At 41.5% G+C, this 20,686-nt stretch overlaps 1 protein-coding gene across 3 annotated transcripts; it reads left to right on the top strand.

The window, feature by feature from the left end:
- Window positions 1-1,458: 1,458 nt before the first annotated feature.
- Bnip2 (BCL2 interacting protein 2) lies at window positions 1,459-19,136 on the top strand. 3 transcript variants are annotated; one of them, XM_013346400.2, is made up of 11 exons: window positions 1,459-1,678; window positions 7,221-7,327; window positions 7,874-7,941; window positions 8,683-8,859; window positions 10,677-10,853; window positions 12,714-12,816; window positions 13,663-13,794; window positions 15,035-15,121; window positions 15,220-15,318; window positions 15,950-15,982; window positions 18,778-19,136. In XM_013346400.2, the coding sequence occupies exons 2-11, from the start codon at window positions 7,278-7,280 to the stop codon at window positions 18,851-18,853; spliced, it is 1,002 nt and encodes a 333-aa protein (XP_013201854.1). In that variant the 5' UTR covers window positions 1,459-1,678; window positions 7,221-7,277; the 3' UTR covers window positions 18,854-19,136. The 3 variants fall into 3 exon arrangements, with proteins under 3 accessions (XP_013201854.1, XP_005347733.1, XP_005347732.1); XM_005347676.3 differs by having other exon boundaries at window positions 1,460-1,678; window positions 15,950-15,985; window positions 18,780-19,136; XM_005347675.2 differs by lacking the exon at window positions 15,950-15,982 and having other exon boundaries at window positions 1,461-1,678; window positions 18,780-19,136.
- The last annotated feature ends 1,550 nt before the right edge of the window (window positions 19,137-20,686 follow it).

The raw sequence follows: 20,686 nt of genomic DNA, 5'->3' as shown, positions 1-20,686 counted from the left end.
TTTTGGGAAGCTATTCTCTTTGGATAGATGCCTTGCTCAGCCTGGATATAGTGGGGGAGGGCCTTGGTTCTGCCTCAAAGCAATGTGCCTTGCCCTCTCTGAGGAGTGGATGGCAGGTGGGATGGGGGATAGATAGATAGAGGGAAAAGGAGGAGGGGAGGGAGTGGGAAACTGAGATTGACATGTAAAATGAAAAAAAAAGAGACAGTTTGTTTTCTTTAAAAGAAAAGGAAAAAAAAAAACCACCCTGGAACTGAAGAGGAAATGCCTTTTCTGGCCCAAGTGGTTTTCTAAAACTTTGTTTGGTTTGTCATATTTTCCCTCCAGTAATTAAAGAGATTGCTAGGGAATATAACGATGCCCAACATGTGATCGCAGTATTCCAAGCGCTCGATTCATAAACATATACTGTTTGCTCTTAAAGCCCTGTGAGGTAGGCATTATTCCCCCATTTTATAGGTAAGCCACAGAACGCTTAGCTCTGCCAACAGAGAGCAAATGTGAACTGTGGCTGCAAAGTGCTGTGGTTGGGGTCAATTTAAAATTCTTCTGACTTACCATCCCCCATAGAACTGCAACTGCTAGACTGTTTACAGGTTAAGCATGTGCAACTTATAAGAAGGATGGCTATGTCCTTCAAAATAATAGTCCCTTGATGCTTCTTTAAAGGGCTTCGTAGACTGAAGCCCTTCAGAAAAGCGTTTACTTGTCCGCACAGAAATCGAGATCCTTCGAAGTGTTTTTACAACAGCCGATTTTTAGGGCTCTTGACTCAGATGATAAAGTATTTAAGGTAAGACGTCATTTTTTTTCATTTATTTATTTCATCAAGATACGACCCACAAATAATTGGGAAAAGCATGTTTTAAAGGGTGTGGGAATGAGATCTCAGCAGAGAGCTTACCTAATAGGCAGCAAGCCTCTCCTTCGGTCTCTGCTACCACTTAAAAGGTGTGGTAACCAGCACGTTGGTACTCCTAGAACTCTGTAAGAGGTGGGGGCCAGAGAATTCAAGGTTATTTCAACTACCCAGGGAAAGTTCAAGGCCAACCCGGGACACGGGAGAGCCTGAATTACTCCCAGAAGCACTGCTGGAGAGAAAAGGTCTTCACATTGGCGAATTCTATCAAAGTTGACTCTTGTAAGGACCTGGCGATTCCACTAAGCCATCGGCTATTTTTCACCCTTTTTGCATTCACGTAGTAATATGGTTAACGTAAAGGCAAACAGAAAGAAAGTACTGGCCCTTTCGGGCAGCAAAGTGGTGTCTCTATAGAAACAGAAAGGGAGAGAGAGCAAGAGCCTTACAGGACCTCCTTCGTCCTCAAGAAGCCAGAAACTCGCCGGCTGAAGACGGCCGACCCGGACAACCGCGCGTGCGCAGAGAGGAGGGACACTGGGGATTTGGGGTTGACGCTCCGTCTCCGCTTCCTCCCTCAGCCTAGCCCAGCGCCGGTCCGGAGGTGGTCACTTCCGCCGGGGTGTGCGCACTGAATCCGGGTCAGCTGCTGCCGCGGGGACTGCAGCTGCGAGCGGTCGGGAAGCCCTGGGCCCCGTCTCCACTGCCGACCGAGGGCAGCGGGCTCTGCCCGCCGCCGCTTTCTGCGACCTGGCCGTCAGCCCCACGTCGCCGGCCTGGAGGGGCAAAGAGGACGAGGGGGCCGCGGCTTCCTCCGGGGTGAGCGCGGCCGGGGGTGGCGGGTCGGTCTGGGGCGCAGCCGGAGGGCTGCGGGAGGACCGGAGGCCAGGCGGGAGCGGCGACCGGGGACTGGCGTGTTCGCGTTCCGGGTCCTCGCACTGCCGGACCCCGCCCCGCCCCGGGTGCTGATGCCAGCCTCGCGCCCCCTTCCTTTTCCGTCTGTGGCTGAGTGCCTGGGGCGGAACCTCCCGGTTCCTGGCTTCCCCTAGCCACGTTTGTTCCGTGTTCCTCTCCGGCGTCAGTCCGGAGCCGAACAAAGAAACTTGGGCGTGTAGTACACCCCATAGCCTCGGGGGATGGACGCAGATGGCGTACACAAACTGCATCCTTTAAGTCATCAGGCTCTCTTGCTCCGTCCGGAGGCTGCTATCCCGGGATAGGATGTGCATGTCAGTGCCCGGTCCCTGCTTGTTTTCAGGCACTTAACCTCTCCATTTAAATACCGGTCAGGACGCTTTGAATTGCTGTACGCACCCGATACCACTGAAGAATTCTCCCTGTGTCAGCTGACGTTCAAGCAGACACTTATTTGGATCTTTATTATATTGCTTTGAAACTTCCTTTGTCCTGGGAAGTCTTTGAGGACACAGCTCCTACGGTGTTTATCAAGGTAGTTCTAGTGCCGACCATCTGCGATTGTTTATCTTAGTATTTAATTCTTTAGCTTCACTTTTATTTTAATAAGGATCTTTTTCCTTATTCTTGAATTCCCACCTTGAATGAAACGTACTTTGTCTTACGATTTATTGGAGCCCAGCAATTGTAGAATTTTTTTTCCTCTTTTTTTTTTTTAATTAAATGTGCCTGTGTCACATGGTGTGGGCGACTGCAGAGGGCATTGGAACCCCTTGGAACTGGTGTTATAGGCTGTTGTGAGCCGACATTGTGGGGATTGGGGACTGAAATCGTGTCTTGAAGAGCAGCCAGAATGCTCAGCCACTGAGCCCTCCTTCTAGCCTTCACTTGTAGAAATTCTGTGGTTTATGAATGGATGCTTCTTCAAAGTTAGGATTGAAATTATCTAGTTAAGGTACTCAAACTTTGAGGTGTTGTTTTTTTTTTTTTCTAAACGCTGTTCTCAGTTTTCTAGCTATAACTAGATACTGTTAGACTAGGAAGTGGGATACATGTGTGTACATGGAGTAGGAACTAAGTTACCATAAATCAGCACAGTTTCATTTTTAGGCACTACATCACCGTTCACACTAAGTATAACCAAATCTGGCCTTACAGACCTGTGGCGAGTTGGTGGCCATCTGGAGTCAGTGTGCTCTACTACAGACAGTTCTGATGTAGGTCGGGGAATCAGGATGTGGTATCTATCTTTTGCCTCCTGTCTAAGATAAAGGGATAATAACATCACGTTCCGTCTTACATTTGTTGATTGGTTGAAGCACGAACTAATTATTAGTCGCTCATGGGTATAAAAATGGCTAGTAAAGTTGGAATACCCTTTTGGGCAGTGGTTGTTTGTTCTGCCGTGATGCTGCTAGGAGTGACGGGAACAAGGAGGTCTCTCTGGATTCAAGAGTGGCTCTGGCTGACAGTAGTCAGGTCTTTCTTTGGTCAGGCTTACGTGCTATGAAACAAGACAGTAGTATTACAGATAGTCCTGCCTTTCCACTACAGCCACTTTATAACACCGTCAGACTGTTGGAGATCAGGGGTGTCAACACATCTCCAGTCCATTCTACATACTGATAGTTTAGTAAATGTATTCTTATAGGTGTGTGTTTGTCCTATGCTATGTTTTCACAATTCTGAGAGAAGTTAGTTTCTCCCAAACCATTCTAGTTTGTTGAGAGAGTGCGCATTTTTGTTTGTTTGTTTTTTGTTTTTCAAGACACGGTTTCTCTGTGGCTTTGGAGCCTGTCCTGGAACTAGCCCTTGTAGACCAGGCTGGTCTCAAACTCACAGAGATCCGCCTACCTCTGCCTCCCGAGTGCTGGGATTAAAGGCGTGCGCCACCACTGCCCGGCTCGAGAGTGCGCATTTTTGTGGAAGCATTTCCGTTTCATTCTTGAAAAGCCTACATGACAGTAGTAGCAGAGATGGTTCGGCCAGTAAAGGCACTTGCCTGGAAAGCCTGAACCCCCCCCTGAGTTTGACTTCTAGAACCCACATAAAAAGTCAGCTATAATCCCAGCAGTCTTATGACAACATGGGAGGAGAAGGCAGGAGAATCTCCGTGAAACTCATGGCTGACTAGCTGGCTGCGTTCGTGATCCAAGAAGATAGATGAGAGACCCTGTCTCAGAACAAAGTGGACAGAGAGAACCATGCCTGAAAACTGTCCTGCTCTCCTGCCAAAGGCACACACATCTAACCCACCTACCTACCTGTGTGCCCCGGTGTGCGTGTGTTTGTGTGTTTTAAAAAGATGATTTCAGAAAGATATGGTTGTATATTTTGGTAGCAATGATAAGCAATCTGAAGGATAGTTCTGTGGATTTTTTTTTTAGTTGAGCTTCAAGGGTAGATAGGCTGTTCGTCATAAATAAAGCAGAAGCTTCTGGGTCAGTACTGGCCTTCTGCCACCTATGTTTGGTTTCAGTGTGCACCTATTTATTTCTAGCAGCAGTGCTTAAACTACATGATAGTAAAGGTACCTCGAGAACTCTCAGTCACAGCCTAGGTAGATCAAGATAGGATCCTAATACTCAATCTTGCTCATCTTCCTAAACTGCGTATGGCTTTCCCCCTCTCCATCTGTTTGGATTCACACCACCCATCCTAAGTTGTGTATGCAGGAATCCATCATCTTTGATTTTTAACCTGACTGGGGTCAAAGGCTGTTGATTTCATTACGACTGCCACAGATAACTGGCATAAAGATGTGCTGCCGAGCTATCTAGACAGACTAATTCTGTGGAAGTATGTTAGTTTGACGCATAAGTATATCAAAACTATTGCCCTATTCTGACATTAAGGGTCTAAAAGCAAAACTGGGAAATAAGCAGCTAACCTGTGAGTCAGGCATCCGGATTCCCTCCAGAGCCGCTGTGCTTATTCCAACTCCTTTCATGTTGTTTCCTGTTCCTCCAGCTGCTCGGTGATAAAGTGCTTCCAAGAACAGGGCTCAATTGTTGACTGTGTTTTTATCTACCTAGTGTGCTGCCCCTAGAGTTCTTGATGGAGTGATGGAGTTAGTCTCTGTTTCTCTCTGTCCCCTCTTTGTTTAACTAGCCTAGATAATCGTCCCCATAACTAAGAACCCACGGCAATGTATAGAGGTGTCTGAACATCACATGAGTGAGAACATTGGAGGAAAACTTGAGGAAGTGGACTGCAAGGGGGCAAGGAGTTGGGCTTTCTGTGTTTGATTGTGATGCTGAGAATTGAATTAGTGGCCCCAGATGCTGAGCAAGCAGTGTCTGAGCTACAGCCCAGCCCTGCCTTCCTGTTTTATCTTGAGATAGTCTAACTCGGAGGCCCAGGCTGGCCTTGAACATGCAGTCTCGATAGCTGAGATTACAAGCCTGTGTATAAAGAACTCTTTTTGTTGTTTTGTTTTAGTAGTTGAAAAGACAGATTCTTGCTATGTAGCCAGGTTAGTCTTGAACTCAGCAGTATTCCTCCTGTAGGCCCCAGAGTACCGGGACTGCAAACCTGAGCCTCCATGAAAAGTTTTGAACGAGTTCTCTTTCAAGCAGATGAAGCAGTTTAGAGCCGTTTCATAAGAGAAATGTTTCTTCTAGCAAATAATGAATAGTTTTACCAGCAGTAATTTATATTGTGTGTATTTATGTTCTCACAAAGTATTCTCACAACATTTTAAGGAAAACTTTTAACAGGAATCCTATTTATATAGTTCAGTAAGCAAAACAAGTTTAAGGGGTTGAGCAAAGGCTTGCCTAGTAATGGCATGCCTTCACTGTTGGGCTTGTAATGTGCTGAGCCTTGTGCTAAGATGAAGTTATCGATTGCAGCTATCAGACTCTGCTGCTGTTGCTGAGATTTTTTTTTTCTCGTTATTTGAAAAAGGCACTACAGAAAGGTAGGACAGGACCAGGGAACTATTCTGGTTATTTACCCAGCAAGTAGTTCAGTCACAAAGTTGGCAGCTTACCTTTTTTTTCCTTCTGTGCTAAAAAATAGATTTACAAAATGTAAGCCCTTTGAGACCTACCCGAGTATAAGTAAGTATGTAATCCGGGAGGTGGAGACCTCTAGTTATTGGAATGGATTTAATTCACTATATGAAACATAACACGTTAGGGATTTAACTTTCTTTGTAGTTTGTTTTTAGAATATCATTTGATAATGAACGTGAATGGTTCTCATCATTTATTTAGAGAGGTAGCTTTTTGTTTGGTTTGGTTTTTTAAGACAGGGTTTCTCTGTATGGCAGTCCTAACTGTCCTGGAACTCACTCTGTAGACCAGGCTGACCTCGAACTCAGAGATCCACCTTCCTTTGCCTCCCAAGTGCTGGAATCAAAGGCATGCACCATCTACTATGCTCTGCAGTTTTTTTAAATCAAGTAGTGCAGAGGGTGTGGGTGTGATATATGGACTATTACTTTATTATTTTATTTATTTTTGTTCTTCCATTTACACTGTGTGACTTAAAAATGTGAAGCTAGGCATCATGATCATGTCCTTAGTCTCAGAACTTCAGAGGTTGGAACATGAAGGTCACAAGTTTGAAGACAGCCTAACGGGCATGAACATGTTTGAAAGAGAGAGACAGAACTGTGGTTTAGTGCTGTCTGTAGTAACTCACTCCGTTGATTGCTCTAATGGAAATGAGTTGAATGTCAGTGATTCCTCTTGCTTCAGCCATTTGTGAGCTGCTGCTGTGGTTTTTACCACTGATTGTTGTGATTCCTTTTTAAGATTTGTTTTTTATTTTATGTGTTTGTGTGTGCCTACATGTCTGTGTGCCATGTGCATGCAGTACCATCAGAGGTCAGAAGAGGGCATATGATACCCCCGAAACTGGAGTCTCAGATAGTTGTGAGCCGTCTCTCCAGCTCCTCTTCGTGACTTATAGTTTACTTCAAATGTTGTATTCTGTCAGATAGGTGAGTCAATGTTCCACCTTAAGTGAGAATTCTTACACTTTCTTGCAAAACTAAAACTTTGAAGCTTAAGTTAGAATGCATAGTTGTGTATGTGAAAGCATGCTCTGTGAGAGAGGCGTGGTACAAGTGGGACGCACATCAGAAATTAGTACAAGTCATTTGCTAGACAAGCTCCTGGATAGACTCTAAGTGACTCAGGAATGAAGAGGAGGAGCTGTGAACTCTGCATAGCACTGTGCTCTGGTGAGTATGCATGTGCCTGTAAGTTACCAGTGCAGGTTCTAGAATCACTCCTGTCCAGAAGACTGAAGACTTAGTTATGATTCTGTGCTAGGGAAGGCATTTGTTTATCTGAGCCAGCGTCAGGTCTCACTGAACTAACGCTCCTGTGGCTGCTGGAGCGCTGGTGTGAACTTGGGTGGGATTGTTGCACCTTTGCAGCAGATGAGGAATGAATAAAGTGGAAATTGGGCTCTTGTCCGTCTTTCCTCCCAGGACCTCGGCTGCCTGGATTGCCAGGAGCTGGAAGTTGACATTGAATCCAGGCTGAGGATGGAAGGTGTGGAGCTGAAAGAAGAATGGCAGGATGAAGATTTTCCAATGTGAGCAATACTTTTTATTAAATGGATTTGGAACAAAGCATCAGAAATACTCTATTGAAATGACAGCTCACGTATGTTGGACTTTGAAAAGGTTACACATGATCATTAGATTCTAGAAAGTGCGAGTTATTTTCCAACGAAACATGTGACTGGTGATCGTTCATACTTGATTTAATCCTGTCAACTTTAGATTTCTAGCTGTGTTCAGCCAAGGTCTCGGGCTGGTAGAGGAATGGGCTGTCAGAGCGGAGCGCCAGGCCTAGTGGTGTCCACTTGGAACCCCAGCACTGGGGAAATGGGGACCGGATCCCCAGGGCACACTGGCCTGTCACAGGCCAGTGAGAGATGCTGTCTCACACAGCAGACGTGCTAAGGAACATCTGAGATTATCTTTTGACCTCCTCATACACCCGCATATAAACTGATTTGTAGCACTTAAGAATTGGCTTTAGTCTTTATAACGTAAGCAGTATTTTTAATGAATCTTTGAACTTCAAAAGAATTGTTTTTAATTTCTGGGTTAAAGAGCATGTTTTTGTCTTCTAGACCTTTACCAGAAGATGACAGTATTGAAGCAGATATACTAGATGTTACTGGTCCAGACAGCCAGCCTGGTAAGAACTGGAGATTTTCAGTGAAATTTGTGTTACTTTTGGACACATTTCTTTGTAGAAAGGAAAACAAGACACACTGAATTTTTATTCTGATAGGGGGAACCAAAAGGCAAATTTTTGGCAAATCCTTGAGAATTTTAACTTCATAAAAAAATATGCCTTTGGTTTTAGAAATTTTTATAAAGAATAAAAGAGACTATATTAATAAGAACAGTGAAGTCTGCCTCTGTGTTTAAAAGGACACTGATACATTCTTGATCTCTTGACAAAGAAGCAGTAGTAAATAATTCTTTTAAAACGAGTGAGTGCTATTCTCAAAGTCCACCTCAGGCATCTCACAATGTTTATAACTAGTTTCCTGGGTCTGGAGAGGTGGCCTAGCAGTTAACAGAAACACTTGGTGCTCCGCATAGAACCTGGGTTCAATTCCCAGCAGATGCAGCTATATTGTAGCTCACAGGCACCCATATCTCCAGTTTCAGGGGATCTGATGAACTCTTCTGGCCTACTCAGGCACTACAGACATACATGCAGGCAAAACACCCATACACATAAAATAAAAATAAATAGAATGAAAATAATGTCTTTTTAAAAAAGCAGTAGCAGTGATCACAACCAAGTTTTATGAATTAATGCTTTGGAATTTTCTTTTAAAAGTTTTTCTCAAGGACGAAGTGACTAAAATGTTTCTCTTTCAACTGGGGCAACTGAGCAGTCTTCTTTTTTGTTTTCCAATTTCAGGCTCATTAGAAGTTAATGGAAATAAAGTTCGTAAGAAACTAATGGCCCCAGACATCAGCCTGACCCTGGATCCTAGTGAAGGCTCCGTGTGGTCGGATGATTTGGACGAAGGTGGGGAGGTTGACCTGGAAGGCTTAGACACCCCATCAGAGAACAGTGATGAGTTTGAGTGGGAAGGTAATTCACTGCTTTCCTATGAGCTTTGTGTTCATATTACATAATGTTTACCTGGTGTTCTCTTTAGGAAAAGTAGGATATGTCCAAATCTTAAACATGAAACCTGCTAAAATCCATTGAAGGGTTTTGTTTAAAATATGTTATTTTTTCTGCAGTTCCTAAGTTTGTTACTAAAGTAGAAGATTCTGAAAATACTTGAAGTTTTCAAGACTGTAGATTATGCAGGTAGCTTTCATTTAGTTTAGTTTTGTTTTGTTTTTTCTTACTTGCCCAATATTGTAAAGTTTGTTTTTCATAGTTGCTTCAAAAGTATTGCCTAATATTCCAGTATCTTCTTGTCAGTCAATCTAGTAAGAAAAAAGTCCTCTAAAGAGACATAAGGAATATACTGAAAACACTTAAGGGATGGGCATGGTGGCACATCCGTTTAATCCCAGCACTACAGAGGCAGAAGCATAAGAATCTCTCGAGTTCTAGGTTACCCTGGTCTACACAGCGTGTTTAGTGTCAGCCAGGACGAGATAGATCCTGTCTCAAATAACGATAACAACAACAACAGTAATAAAAATAATAATGATAAAGGTCTAAGGATTGGCAGGAGAGGTGCTGAGGGCTGCTGCGCCTGTAAAACTGTCACCTTGAAGCAATGAGTGCTCAGCCCCAATCTGCCTTTGCCGTTCTAATTAATTAGATTGTGTTCGGAAGCATTGGTGTGTATTTTGTTTTGTGTGCATTCTAGAATTAGGCGGTAGTTGACTATAATATTTAGACAAATGTTGATAATCTTTTTGTTTCATCTTTAAAGTGAATTTTACATCCAAATTGTACTTAAGCTGTAGACACTTTATAGGTAATGAAGAATGATACTCTGTAGCTTTTGTTCTTTTGTTTTTCTTCCCTGTTTTACGGTTCAATATGCAGCCCACTGAGAAGCAGTCTTTTATAAAGACACTGAAATAGTTCTCTGCCTGTGTGTTTTGTCTCTTCTCTCCTTAATGCTGCTGTAGTCATTGCCTGGAAGGAAATTTTCCGTTAACAGCTTTGTCTTGGAAACAACTAACATGCAGTAGGTTTCCCCTCCCCCCATCTTTTGGTAAGGACTGGCATACTAAAGTTTTAAAAATCATTCCTTCATTTTAAATCAACTAAACTGCAATCTGCAAATGTAAATTGTACGTAATCATTGGTGCTTTGGCTAGTATTAATTTATGTAAATTTTTGCATGTATTCCTCAGAAAAGTACATGACTGCTTTATAAAACTGATCAAATGGAAAATGATCACTGAGTAGTTAACCACTTTCTATCTTGTATTACAATGCTTTATAATTAATGTATGTACTAAAAACAATTGGCTGTCAGATGGTTACTTGAAGTAAGCTACATTAGTAACCCGAATGGACACTGTTGTCCTGAATGGACTCTGGAAAGGCATGCGAGGCATGTGTAGTAAGATTGTGATAGCTCTAGCTTTCCTAAGCTGGTGTAAATGATGCACTAACTTGTGCTTTGTTGAATTGGGCAATGGAAAGTTCTGAAACTGATCTTAAAGCCATAAATTGGCCCTAAGTAAGAACAAATCTTTTCTTGTTATGTGAGTGCTAACTTCAGGTGGTGTGCAGCTGTTCTCTGGATACTGGGAGACTGAGACAGAATCACCTGAGCCCATGAGGTTGAGGCTAGCCTGGGAAGCATATCAGAACACCAAAAAGAAAACAGAAAACTTGGAATAATCTAGATAGTAAAGTGGTTAACATACAGTTTTGATTTTTATTATGTAAATGACAGTTTGTGATTAAAAAGCCTTTTATTTTAACAGATGATCTTCCCAAACCCAAAACTACTGAAGTCATTAGGAAAGGTTCGATTACTGAATACACAGCCACAGAAGAGAAGGAAGATGGGCGCCGCTGGCGCATGTTCAGGATTGGAGAACAGGACCACAGGGTGGATATGAAGGCGATCGAACCCTACAAAAAAGTTATTAGCCATGGAGGTAAGGGTTAGGGAGCATCCTCTGAATCTTTAGCTCTAAACGCAGTCAGAAAATGTGCCTAGAGATAATAGCTTATTTTGAAAGAATAATGAAAATTTCTCAAATTAATACTATAAAAGGATTTTTCTGAGTATTTTTTTGTTTGTTTTTGGTTTTTCAAGACAGGGTTTCTTTGTGTACCCTTGGTGGTCCTGGAACTTGCTTTGTAGACCAGGTTGGCACCAAACTCACAAAGATCCACCTGCCTCTGCTTCCCAAGTGCTGGAACTAAAGGCATGTGCACCACAACCATCTGGCCTTGTTTTAACGTTTTTTATGTGGTTGCATATTTTGCCTGTATGTCTGTCTGGACACCACCATTTGTGTGTTTCATATCTCCATGAAGGCCAGAAGAGGGCATCAGATTCCCTGGAACTGGAGGCAGAAATGATTTTGAGCTGCGATTTGAAAGCTGGGAATCAAGCCTGAGTCTTCCGGGAGAGCAGCCCGTGTTTGTAACTGCAGAGCCAGCCCCAGAAATATAAAAGACTTAAAGTAAAACAATAAAAGGACAATTAAAAATTACTTATAGATTAAAGGTGGTGGCGCACGCCTTTAATCCCAGCACTCTGGAGGCAGAGGCAGTCTCATCTCTGTGAGTTCAAGGCCAGCCTGGTCTACAAGAGCTAGTTCCAGGACAGGCTCCAAAGCTACAGAGAAACCCTTTTTCAAAATATATTTATACAGTGACTGGAGAGATGGGTAAGAGTACTGGCTGCTCTTTCAGTGAACCCAAGTTCAATTTCCAGCACCCACATGATAGCTCACAGCCAATCTGCAACTCCAGTCCCATAGAACTTAATACCCTCTCGTGGCCTCCACGGGCACCATACAAATAACTTTTTTAAATTATTTTTATATGTTTACTGTAAGTTTAAAAAGTATAGTAGTTGAACCCTATATGTTTACTTCTCAAAAAGACTTAGTTTCTCGAACTCTTTGTTCGAGCTTATATGTCTCTCAGTATACATAAACATGTACATAGATGCACACATAGGTATGACCTGTGCTCATATAGAACATTTCACTTTGTCCCGGAAGCTCTCCATCCATCCCTTTCCAGTGAGTCCATCCTCTCTAGAAGCCACTGTTCATCCAGTCCCACAGTCAGCCTTCCCTGTGACTAGTCTCACATGGTGTGCACTACTTGCCCTCAGCATAGTTTTAAGCTTCATCCATGTGTTTCTAGTTTAACCTCTATCGCTGGATATTTGATTGCCCAGATAATCTGGATTCGCTGCAGCGCTGCTAGGTGTGAGTTGTTTACAGTTTGGTATGTGACTAGGATGCTGCAGTGTGGGCACAAGCCGCCCCGAGGTTTGGCTGCAACCTTTTGTTCACTTTGTGCACAGCTCATTCCACATGTTGAGTGGGGCACCCACTTTTCTTGTTTATGAGACACACGGAAATAGTTCATTCCCTTAGAAGATTGGCAAGTGGGCCAGAAAGCTAGGAAACTGCAGTTGTCAGTCTGTTGGTCCAGCTGTACCGTGTAGGAATTCTCCCAGGTGTGGGGCAAATAGTTTCAGCATCTTCGTTATCGGCATGCAATTCACTCTGGTTAAAACGTGTTGCATAGGCTCAAGTGCCAACACTGGCCAAATGAGCTTTTCTTTCTCATACAAAATTGTTCCCACTGAATTTACTTTGCTAGATGCGTCCCTTGCTCATCTTTACGGTCTGCATTCATCTGGAAGCTCTGCACTCACACACACTCACACACACACACACACACACACACACACACACACACACAATTAAAAATCATAATCCTTCAGAGTGAAATTGTGCTAAAGATTTTACCCTTTTTTTTCTTCTCAGGCTATTACGGGGATGGTTTAAATGCCATTGTTGTGTTTGCTGTCTGTTTTATGCCTGAAAGTGGTCAGCCTAATTATAGATATCTGATGGACAATCTCTTTAAGTAAGTATGTCTTAGTAAGATGTTTGAACAGCATTTGGAGCTAATTAGACTCAGTTTATGCTAGTGAACTAAGCTTTGTAAAAGTTAAAAAGAAGCACTGATGGTACAGGACAGTAATCCCAGCTATTCAGGAAGTTGAGGGAGAAGGATCACAAGTTGATGGCCCATCTGAATTACATACAAATTGAGGTTAGGGCCAACTTGGGCAACTTAATGAGACCTTGCCTCAAAATGTCAAAAAGAACTAGGGATACATCTCAGTGACAGCTCCGGCCTGGCATGTGTATACCCCACCCAGGAGGTGACAATAATAACAAAATAGAGAAGTTACCCTGTTTCTGAGTTCCCAAGTCCTTTGGCATTACATGAAACTGTATTTTCCAATTCAATAGAAAAAAACATGCCTCTTAAAATTAGAATAAATTATCTACCAACTTCATTATTTGGAAACACGTTGTTTAAAGAGGTAACTAACTAGACCATCTCAAAATTATGTGACTAAATTAGATAGTCCTTGGGATTCGGCATGATGAGCTGACAAGGTTCTTTTCATTTCCACAGTCCCTCTTTTCTCAGCTTAGTGTCAGATTTTATTTTCTACTGCAAAGGTCCAGAGCATACACAGAGAAAAGCAGTGTGTGTCATGCCCTGGTCCCACCTTTCCCCTGACCGCACACAGCGCCATCCAGTCTGTGGGTTTGGTGTGACTTTGTTTGAACAGTCATATCAGCTGCTACAGGTGTTTGCTCTCATTATGGAGGGAAAGAGGGGAATTGTGTTATTTGGAGGGCCTAGTTCAGTCCTGACTAGTGACATCTAAGACATGCACTTGATTTGTTTTTATAGGTATGTTATTGGCACTTTAGAGCTGTTGGTAGCAGAAAACTACATGATCATCTACTTAAACGGTGCAACAACTCGAAGGAAAATGCCCAGTCTGGGCTGGCTCCGGAGATGCTACCAGCAGATTGATCGACGGTACTGTAGATTTAGCTGACAGATTTTACAGTGGATTTATTAAAGTATACTCTTTGTTGCTGTTTAAAGATACCATATCATTTTCTTCAGTTGTACTTATCAATTTCTTAATGTTTTTATTTTCTAAAAATGGAGTGTCATGGAGAATAACTTAAGTCTGTGCTTTATTAAGTAAGAGTGGCTTTAATTATGCAGAACACACACGATTGCTCTGCATTCTTATGTCGTGTGGAACACATTCTCACTCATCATGGGAAAGGAGAATGTTCCTGAACTGCTTTGCACAGTTCTGTGTGGAAGTCAGGGGCCAGCCTAAGGTGATTCCTCAGGCACTATTCACTTTGTTTCTTAGACAGTTCTGATGAGGACCTGGAGCTCACTGACTGGGCTTAGCCAGGTGCCTGGAGTGTCCCAGCACTGAGAGAGATTACATGCCTGCCATGATCTTATGTTTTTTATCTGGCTTCTGGGGTGTGGCACCCAGGTCCCCATGCTTACAAAGCAGGCACTTTACCTACTGGGCTCTCTCCCCAGCTCTTAGGTTTCATCAAGATACTAGCCCAGCTGTAGTTTTTCAGAACAAACATTAGAAGTGTGTTCTCTTGAGAGTCATTTGTCCATGCCAGTGGGGCAACTTTACTCTTGCTAGTGGTTTGATTTTTGCCTTAGCTGACTTACTGAGGCCTGTTAATAGGTTTACTTTCATTAGCAAACATGTTAGTTATCCTTTGTGATTTTTTAAAAGTCATATACATGTGCCTAAAAAGGAGACTTTCCTTATTGGAGATTTGTAAATCTCTAGAACATGATTGGGTCTGACTCCTTTGCCCTGTCCTTTGGTTGTCTCTGTCCTATCCTCCTTACAAGTTGGTGCTTTTCATAGTGTTAGAAACAAATGCCAGTTCATTCCCAGACTCAAACAGGCCAATGGTTTGCTTTTATGTTCGGTGTGAACTCTTTCCCTGCTGGACAGCTCTGGATACCACTTTATGTGCTAAGAGAAAACAACAGAAGAAGACATGAATTTATCCAAATGAAAGAAAGTTTATTTCACAGCATAGGAGAGATATTTAGAATTCATAAATGCATTTTCTTGTCATTAGAAATGTTATACCTAAATGACAAATTTTGGTGACTTCTTTTTTAGTTATTTAGTACAAACTTGCATATATTTGTTTATGCTTAACTTTTTGTGTTATAATTTATAGAAATTTCTATAATTTTTTCTTTTTATCTCCAGATTACGGAAAAACCTGAAGTCTCTAATCATTGTTCACCCTTCATGGTTTATCCGAACCCTTCTGGCTGTTACAAGACCATTTATCAGGTAATTTTCGAAGACCCTTCAAAAAAAAGTTCCTTGTATTGAAATGTCAGTTTTATGTGTCAGAAATATTGAGATAATGGTTGTGTTTTCTTCCCTAGTTCAAAATTCAGTCAGAAAATTAGATACGTCTTTAATTTGGCAGAGCTCGCGGAGCTTGTCCCCATGGAGTACGTCGGCATACCAGAGTGCATCAGACAGTACGTACCTGCCTCTTCATCTGGTTTTGTCTCTGCAGGAGGGGGAGTTCCTTCCACTCTGTGTTCTAGGACAAAAGCCTTGCCCACACCTCCCCCATACATCAACATTTTTACATTACCAGAGGTGATGGCTGGTCATGAATCCTTTATGTATGAAATGCTGTTTATAATCTGAAAGTTTCCTGAAGTACCAGGCCTAAAGAGTAACTTCTCAACTTGACATACGGCTTTTCCAGATGGAATGAGTTTATCATGTTATTGAAACAGTCATATTGCTAAAGAAATGAATTGTTGCTTAAATTAAGTTGGTCTTAATGTTTTCTGGAGACTAGCATTTTCTGTCTCACAGTTGACCTCCAGCTGCCTTCTAAGGGACTTGGTGAGACTGTCAGCATAAACACTTGGCACCCCAGTGCCGTGGTCCAGGAAGGGGTTCTGTCTCTGTTGGTCTCAGAGTTTTAGGCTTACGTGTATCCAAACCAGAGTTTACTGAGTCAGTTTTTATCTTCTACGTCATGTGTTAAATATTAGCATTTTGTAGTTGTGCCTGCAAACTTAAACTTTCAGTCTTTTTTTTTGTTTTCTTAAATCTCATAATGTACATTTACTGAAATAACTCTTCCCTACCAAGGTATGAAGAAGAAAAGTTTAAAAAGAGACAAAAAAGGTACATGCACACCTTGACTGGGTTGCATATAGACTAGTCCATTTGCATCGCGCAGACTAACCCTGCTGCTGGTTGGTTAGCTCGCAAACAGAGAGAATAGCACTTGTAAATATAAATGTTGCCCAGTACAGTGCAAACCCCAAGCTGCTCTTTTCAAATATGAGCATACTTAATGCCTGTTAGGAATCACAGCCCTTCTTGTGCTGGTCGGAATACAGTGCTGAACCAGGGAAATGCCTGGGGTGCTATTTAAAATCCAGGCCTTTGACGACTTTCCCACTGTGCTTTTGAAATAGTTACACAGACATTTTCCAGCCACAGCTTATTCCCTCAGGGTCAATGGTTATATTTACAATGCGTATACTCTTTGGCTAACCAACATTGGTTTTCTTTATATGCTTAAATTAAATAGCCTGCTAACCAGTCAAACTCTACATGCGATGAAATACCTAAAATTCAGTGTACCATTTAACAGTTAAACTCTGATTTCCACTTTAATTTTGAACACTTGCTTTGAGTGTAACAACCTTTCATTTGTTAATGTTTTAGCGGAAAGATGAAAGGTAGAGTGTAAAATAGTTTACCACTTTACATAGTAGTGTAGAAAAGTGAAGGCATTGGGTTTAATTTATTAGTTTTGTGGGGTTTGTTTTGCTTTGTTTTAGAGATGGCCTTACTCTCTAGCCCAGGCTGACCTCTCTCTCGCAGTCTTCTGCCTTGGTCTCTGAATGTGAGGTTGTGGCTCTCTACCACCATACCACTGTTAACCCACTGTTATTAGATTTTGTTGTTGTTTTTTTTTTTTAAATTAACATTAGGAAAATATCACTTACTATGATCTTAGGAATTAAGATCAGAGATTTATATGTATTAATTTACTCATCTGTGGAACCAGTTAGAACTTTTGCTGGTATAATCTTAATTTTGAGTACTTTGATTTTTTTTGGAAACAATTCAACTAACCATGTAAAAGAATCGTAATGACATTTCTGTACATCACTGTTCCAATTAACCAAGACTCGCTAAGTGATGTTAGCAGTGGCTTGGGTAGTGAGCTCTGCTTTCCTCTCTAGACAGTGCTGTGTATACACCACAGGAGTGGCTGAAACTCAAAAATAGCATCCATAATTGTAAAGTAGCTTGAAGCCACCTACCTTCTAGACTTTAAAATGATTTGCTGGGAATTGGAGGCTGGCAAACACCTTTAATCCTAGCACTCGGGAAGCAGAGGCAGGCGGATCTCCGTGAGTTGAAGCCAGCCTGGTCTACAGAGTGAGTTCCAGGACAACCATGATGACAGAGTCCGAGAGAGACCCCTTTTCAAAATAAGAGTTGCTTCTGTTGAGGAAGTGTACTGATAATTCCCTTTTTAAAAAGGTTTTAGTATTTGTTCAACTGTCAAAAATAATCAAATCACATAAAAAGTGAAACTCAAACGTTTTATTTTCATTGTTTGAAACCTGTCGCAGTTATTTCATCTCGAATGTTCCTCCCTGTGGTCCCTTCCACTTTCTCATCTTTCCTTAATCTATGTTCACTCTGCTAATATATGTATGTTTGTGTGTGTATATGTACATATGTAAATTTTTCTCAGCTTTTCCCCCCTTTTGCTTCTGTTCAGTCCTCAGTAGGGCAGTTACACATATCTTTCAGCATTTAATTCTTACAAAACTTTCTTTAGCATTGAAAGGTGAGTTTGAGAAACAATTTTTTTTCAATTAGCTTTAAATATAGAAATATGTTTAAAATCAAACTTTGGGTTGTAGGTGTAGCGAGCATCTGTTAGGTAGAATCCCAGAGATATCCCAGTGTTTGGTAAGAACTAAGGATTGAAATTCTTTTAAGTGTTTCTTTCTGCAATGTGGAGTCTGTAGTCAGACAGGTTGTCTTGTTTTAGCAATGCCTACAGTTACTTGTTAGCAATAGTTCATATTGAACAGATTGGCTGTATATTGCAGGCCTTAACAGGAGTAGGTATGGCTGTATATTGCAGGCCTTAACAGGAGTAGGTATCTAATCTTTGTTGCCAACATACTGTATTTTCACAACAGACCAGAGCTTTTTACTTATCCAGGTGATAGTAGGGATGGGAAAAGGTGTGAAAAGTACCTTCCCGCTTTGAACCAACGTGACTTAAGCATCTCCAATCAGCTGTTCAAACTGTTGCAGAGGGTTAATGCTGTTATCGTGTTATCTTTTCATCTCCATGTACCTAAGTTTTGGTAGAACCTCTGGCCAAGCCAACATTAATCCAGTGAGATTTTTGTAACTCATGTAGATATTTCTGAATATTGAGTCCATATGGCTTATTGTCAAAATAAATGGAAGGTATTGGTACACAGTCTACCTGTGAATTTCAGAAAATAGTTACCATTCTATAAAACACAGTTGGTTTCTGGATTTTAAATTGTTAATTGGTCAGTTGGTGACTTTAGTGATACATTTAAATTTCAGTTAGCAGTCATTTTTGAAAGAGTTCCTTCTTCTCTACAGTCTCACCCACTGAACTTCCTGCTGTAGGGGAATTACAAGCCATGGGCTCTTAGGATGTTTATGGCTGTGAACATAAAGTATCCTATAGCCCTAAACAGTGGTGTTTGTATCCTTGTCAGTGTACTGTTTCTTTGGGGAAATATTTTGTGCTTGTTTTTCCTTCTACTGTATCTGCTTTGTTTGCAAGGCTTTGTTTATTTAACAGAATAATCTGTGCAAAAAGTAGTTGTTTTTCAGAAGGAAATCATCTGGTTGCCAGTGTCTTGGTTATTTTTAATTACCTGTGTTTCTCATTGAACAGAGTTGATCAAGAGCTTAATGGAAAACAAGAACCAGCAAACAGTGAGCAGTAGGTTCAGCGTCCTGTCCAGATGAGACAAAGAGCGCCAGGGAAGCTCGTAGTGCATTCATGGCTCAAGTTTTTATGTAATCTGTTACAAAATTACTTGACTCCTTTCCAAGTGGACTCTTGTATAAGGGACTGTTCACTGCTGTAATGGTTTGCAATTCTTGAATTTAGCTCTTTCATGACTAATTATATTGTAATCATTTTATATTGCTGAATAGCAGAGAACTACACTTTATATAAAGCAATTTTTGCATTTGTTTATTTGAATGATGCATCTTCAGTAAAATATTTATATACATAAATGACAAAGGAAAGAAATAATATATATTTTTTATGTTGGGGGCAATATTTTTTAGTGTGTACCTATTGTGGAAGAATACACACAATTTTAAGTGTAAAGGCATGTAAGACTTGTTTTTGTACATGGTTGGATACATTTCCTGGGTAACTTAGGCTGATTTGTCCTAAAGCAGGGACAGTTAAACTGATGCTGAGTGCCTGGGGTCATGCACATGATATAGTCAGTAGTAGCAGCCCGAGCTTCTCCTCACCTGAAAGCACATTGCTTCTTAATGTGGTGGAAGTATAGGCAGGTGAACAGCTCACTTTCCTCTCGAAATACGTGTTAGAACCAGAGATTTTGAGAAGCTAGTATTTAGGGTGTGTATATATGTACATAAGGGACATTTATTTTACCCAAAGTCAGAGCTGTTTTAAAAAGAAAGAGTAAAAGAAAGAAAGAAAGAAAGAAAGAAAGAAAGAAAGAAAGAAAGAAAGAAAGAAAGAAAGAAAAGAAAAGAAAAGAAAAGAAAAGAAAGCTCCTAAGATGTGTTCACTAATGTGAAGTGAGTTGTGTCCATGTGTGTGATGCTGTGAGGTATGCAGACTGTGGTCAGTGTTCATGGTCAGCTGCATCTGTAGAGCAGATGGGCTACTATTGACGTGCCCAGAGTACTTTTTTATCAGTTATTTGACCACAGTACTATCTGACCTGAGTAGATAGGTCTTCCTGTAGCTGTTGGGTGGCATGACAGTGCTAGACATGGGTCCGTTCTCTAAGTGTTGGAGCACCACTGGTATGCACTCAGGATGACATTTTTTGTACGTAAGTCTTTATTTCATGTGGTTAAGTACCTTGACTGAACATTGAAATAAATTTTATTTGTGCCTCCAAGCAGGGTTTAATTATCTACAAAATAATTCTCAAACAACAACTTGGTCTAGTCTTGTGTCATGAACTTGTCTGGCATGTACATATTTAGTTGATGTATCGGCTTCACACCACCCAGTCTTTCCTGTCAGCTGTTTACAAGAGTGACCTAGCACAGCAAAATTAAATCAGGTATGAACTAAACTTAGAAGATTATTCCCTCCTGTACTGAACACGGGACCTTTTCTGGTGTCAGTTTTTAGTGTTAAGCTTCTATTGCAAAAGGGAATTTTTCTTTACTTCTTTGTCCTTTGCAGGCATAAATTTGACCTGCTAGTTAAAACAATCACAGCCAAGCTGGAGGACTCTGGGTAAAATATTGCTCCACAACCTCTCAGCTTGGATCCAGCTCTCCAGGCAAGGCCTTTGCTAGCTAGTGTCATTGTAGTATACTGAGCCAGAACCATTTGACTCGTGTTGGTGAAGGGAACTTTAGAAGAGCTGTATAAAGCCTGGCATGAAGGCATCCATCTTTAATCCCAGCACTTGGGAGGTAAAGGTAGACAGAGCTCTATGAGTTTAAGGCCTGGGCTATATAGTTCTGTAGACATCCTTCTGTACTTAACCCCGAGAATCATGAGTAGCTTGTAGAAGGCCTCATCCGCCTCTCTCCTCCCAAATAGGCTGAGCTTTGTCACTGGTTTTCTTC

Source organism: Microtus ochrogaster, chromosome 5 (assembly GCF_000317375.1).
Source record: "Microtus ochrogaster isolate Prairie Vole_2 chromosome 5, MicOch1.0, whole genome shotgun sequence".
NCBI lineage: Eukaryota > Metazoa > Chordata > Mammalia > Rodentia > Cricetidae > Microtus > Microtus ochrogaster.
This window is presented reverse-complemented; position numbering and strand designations above follow the sequence as displayed.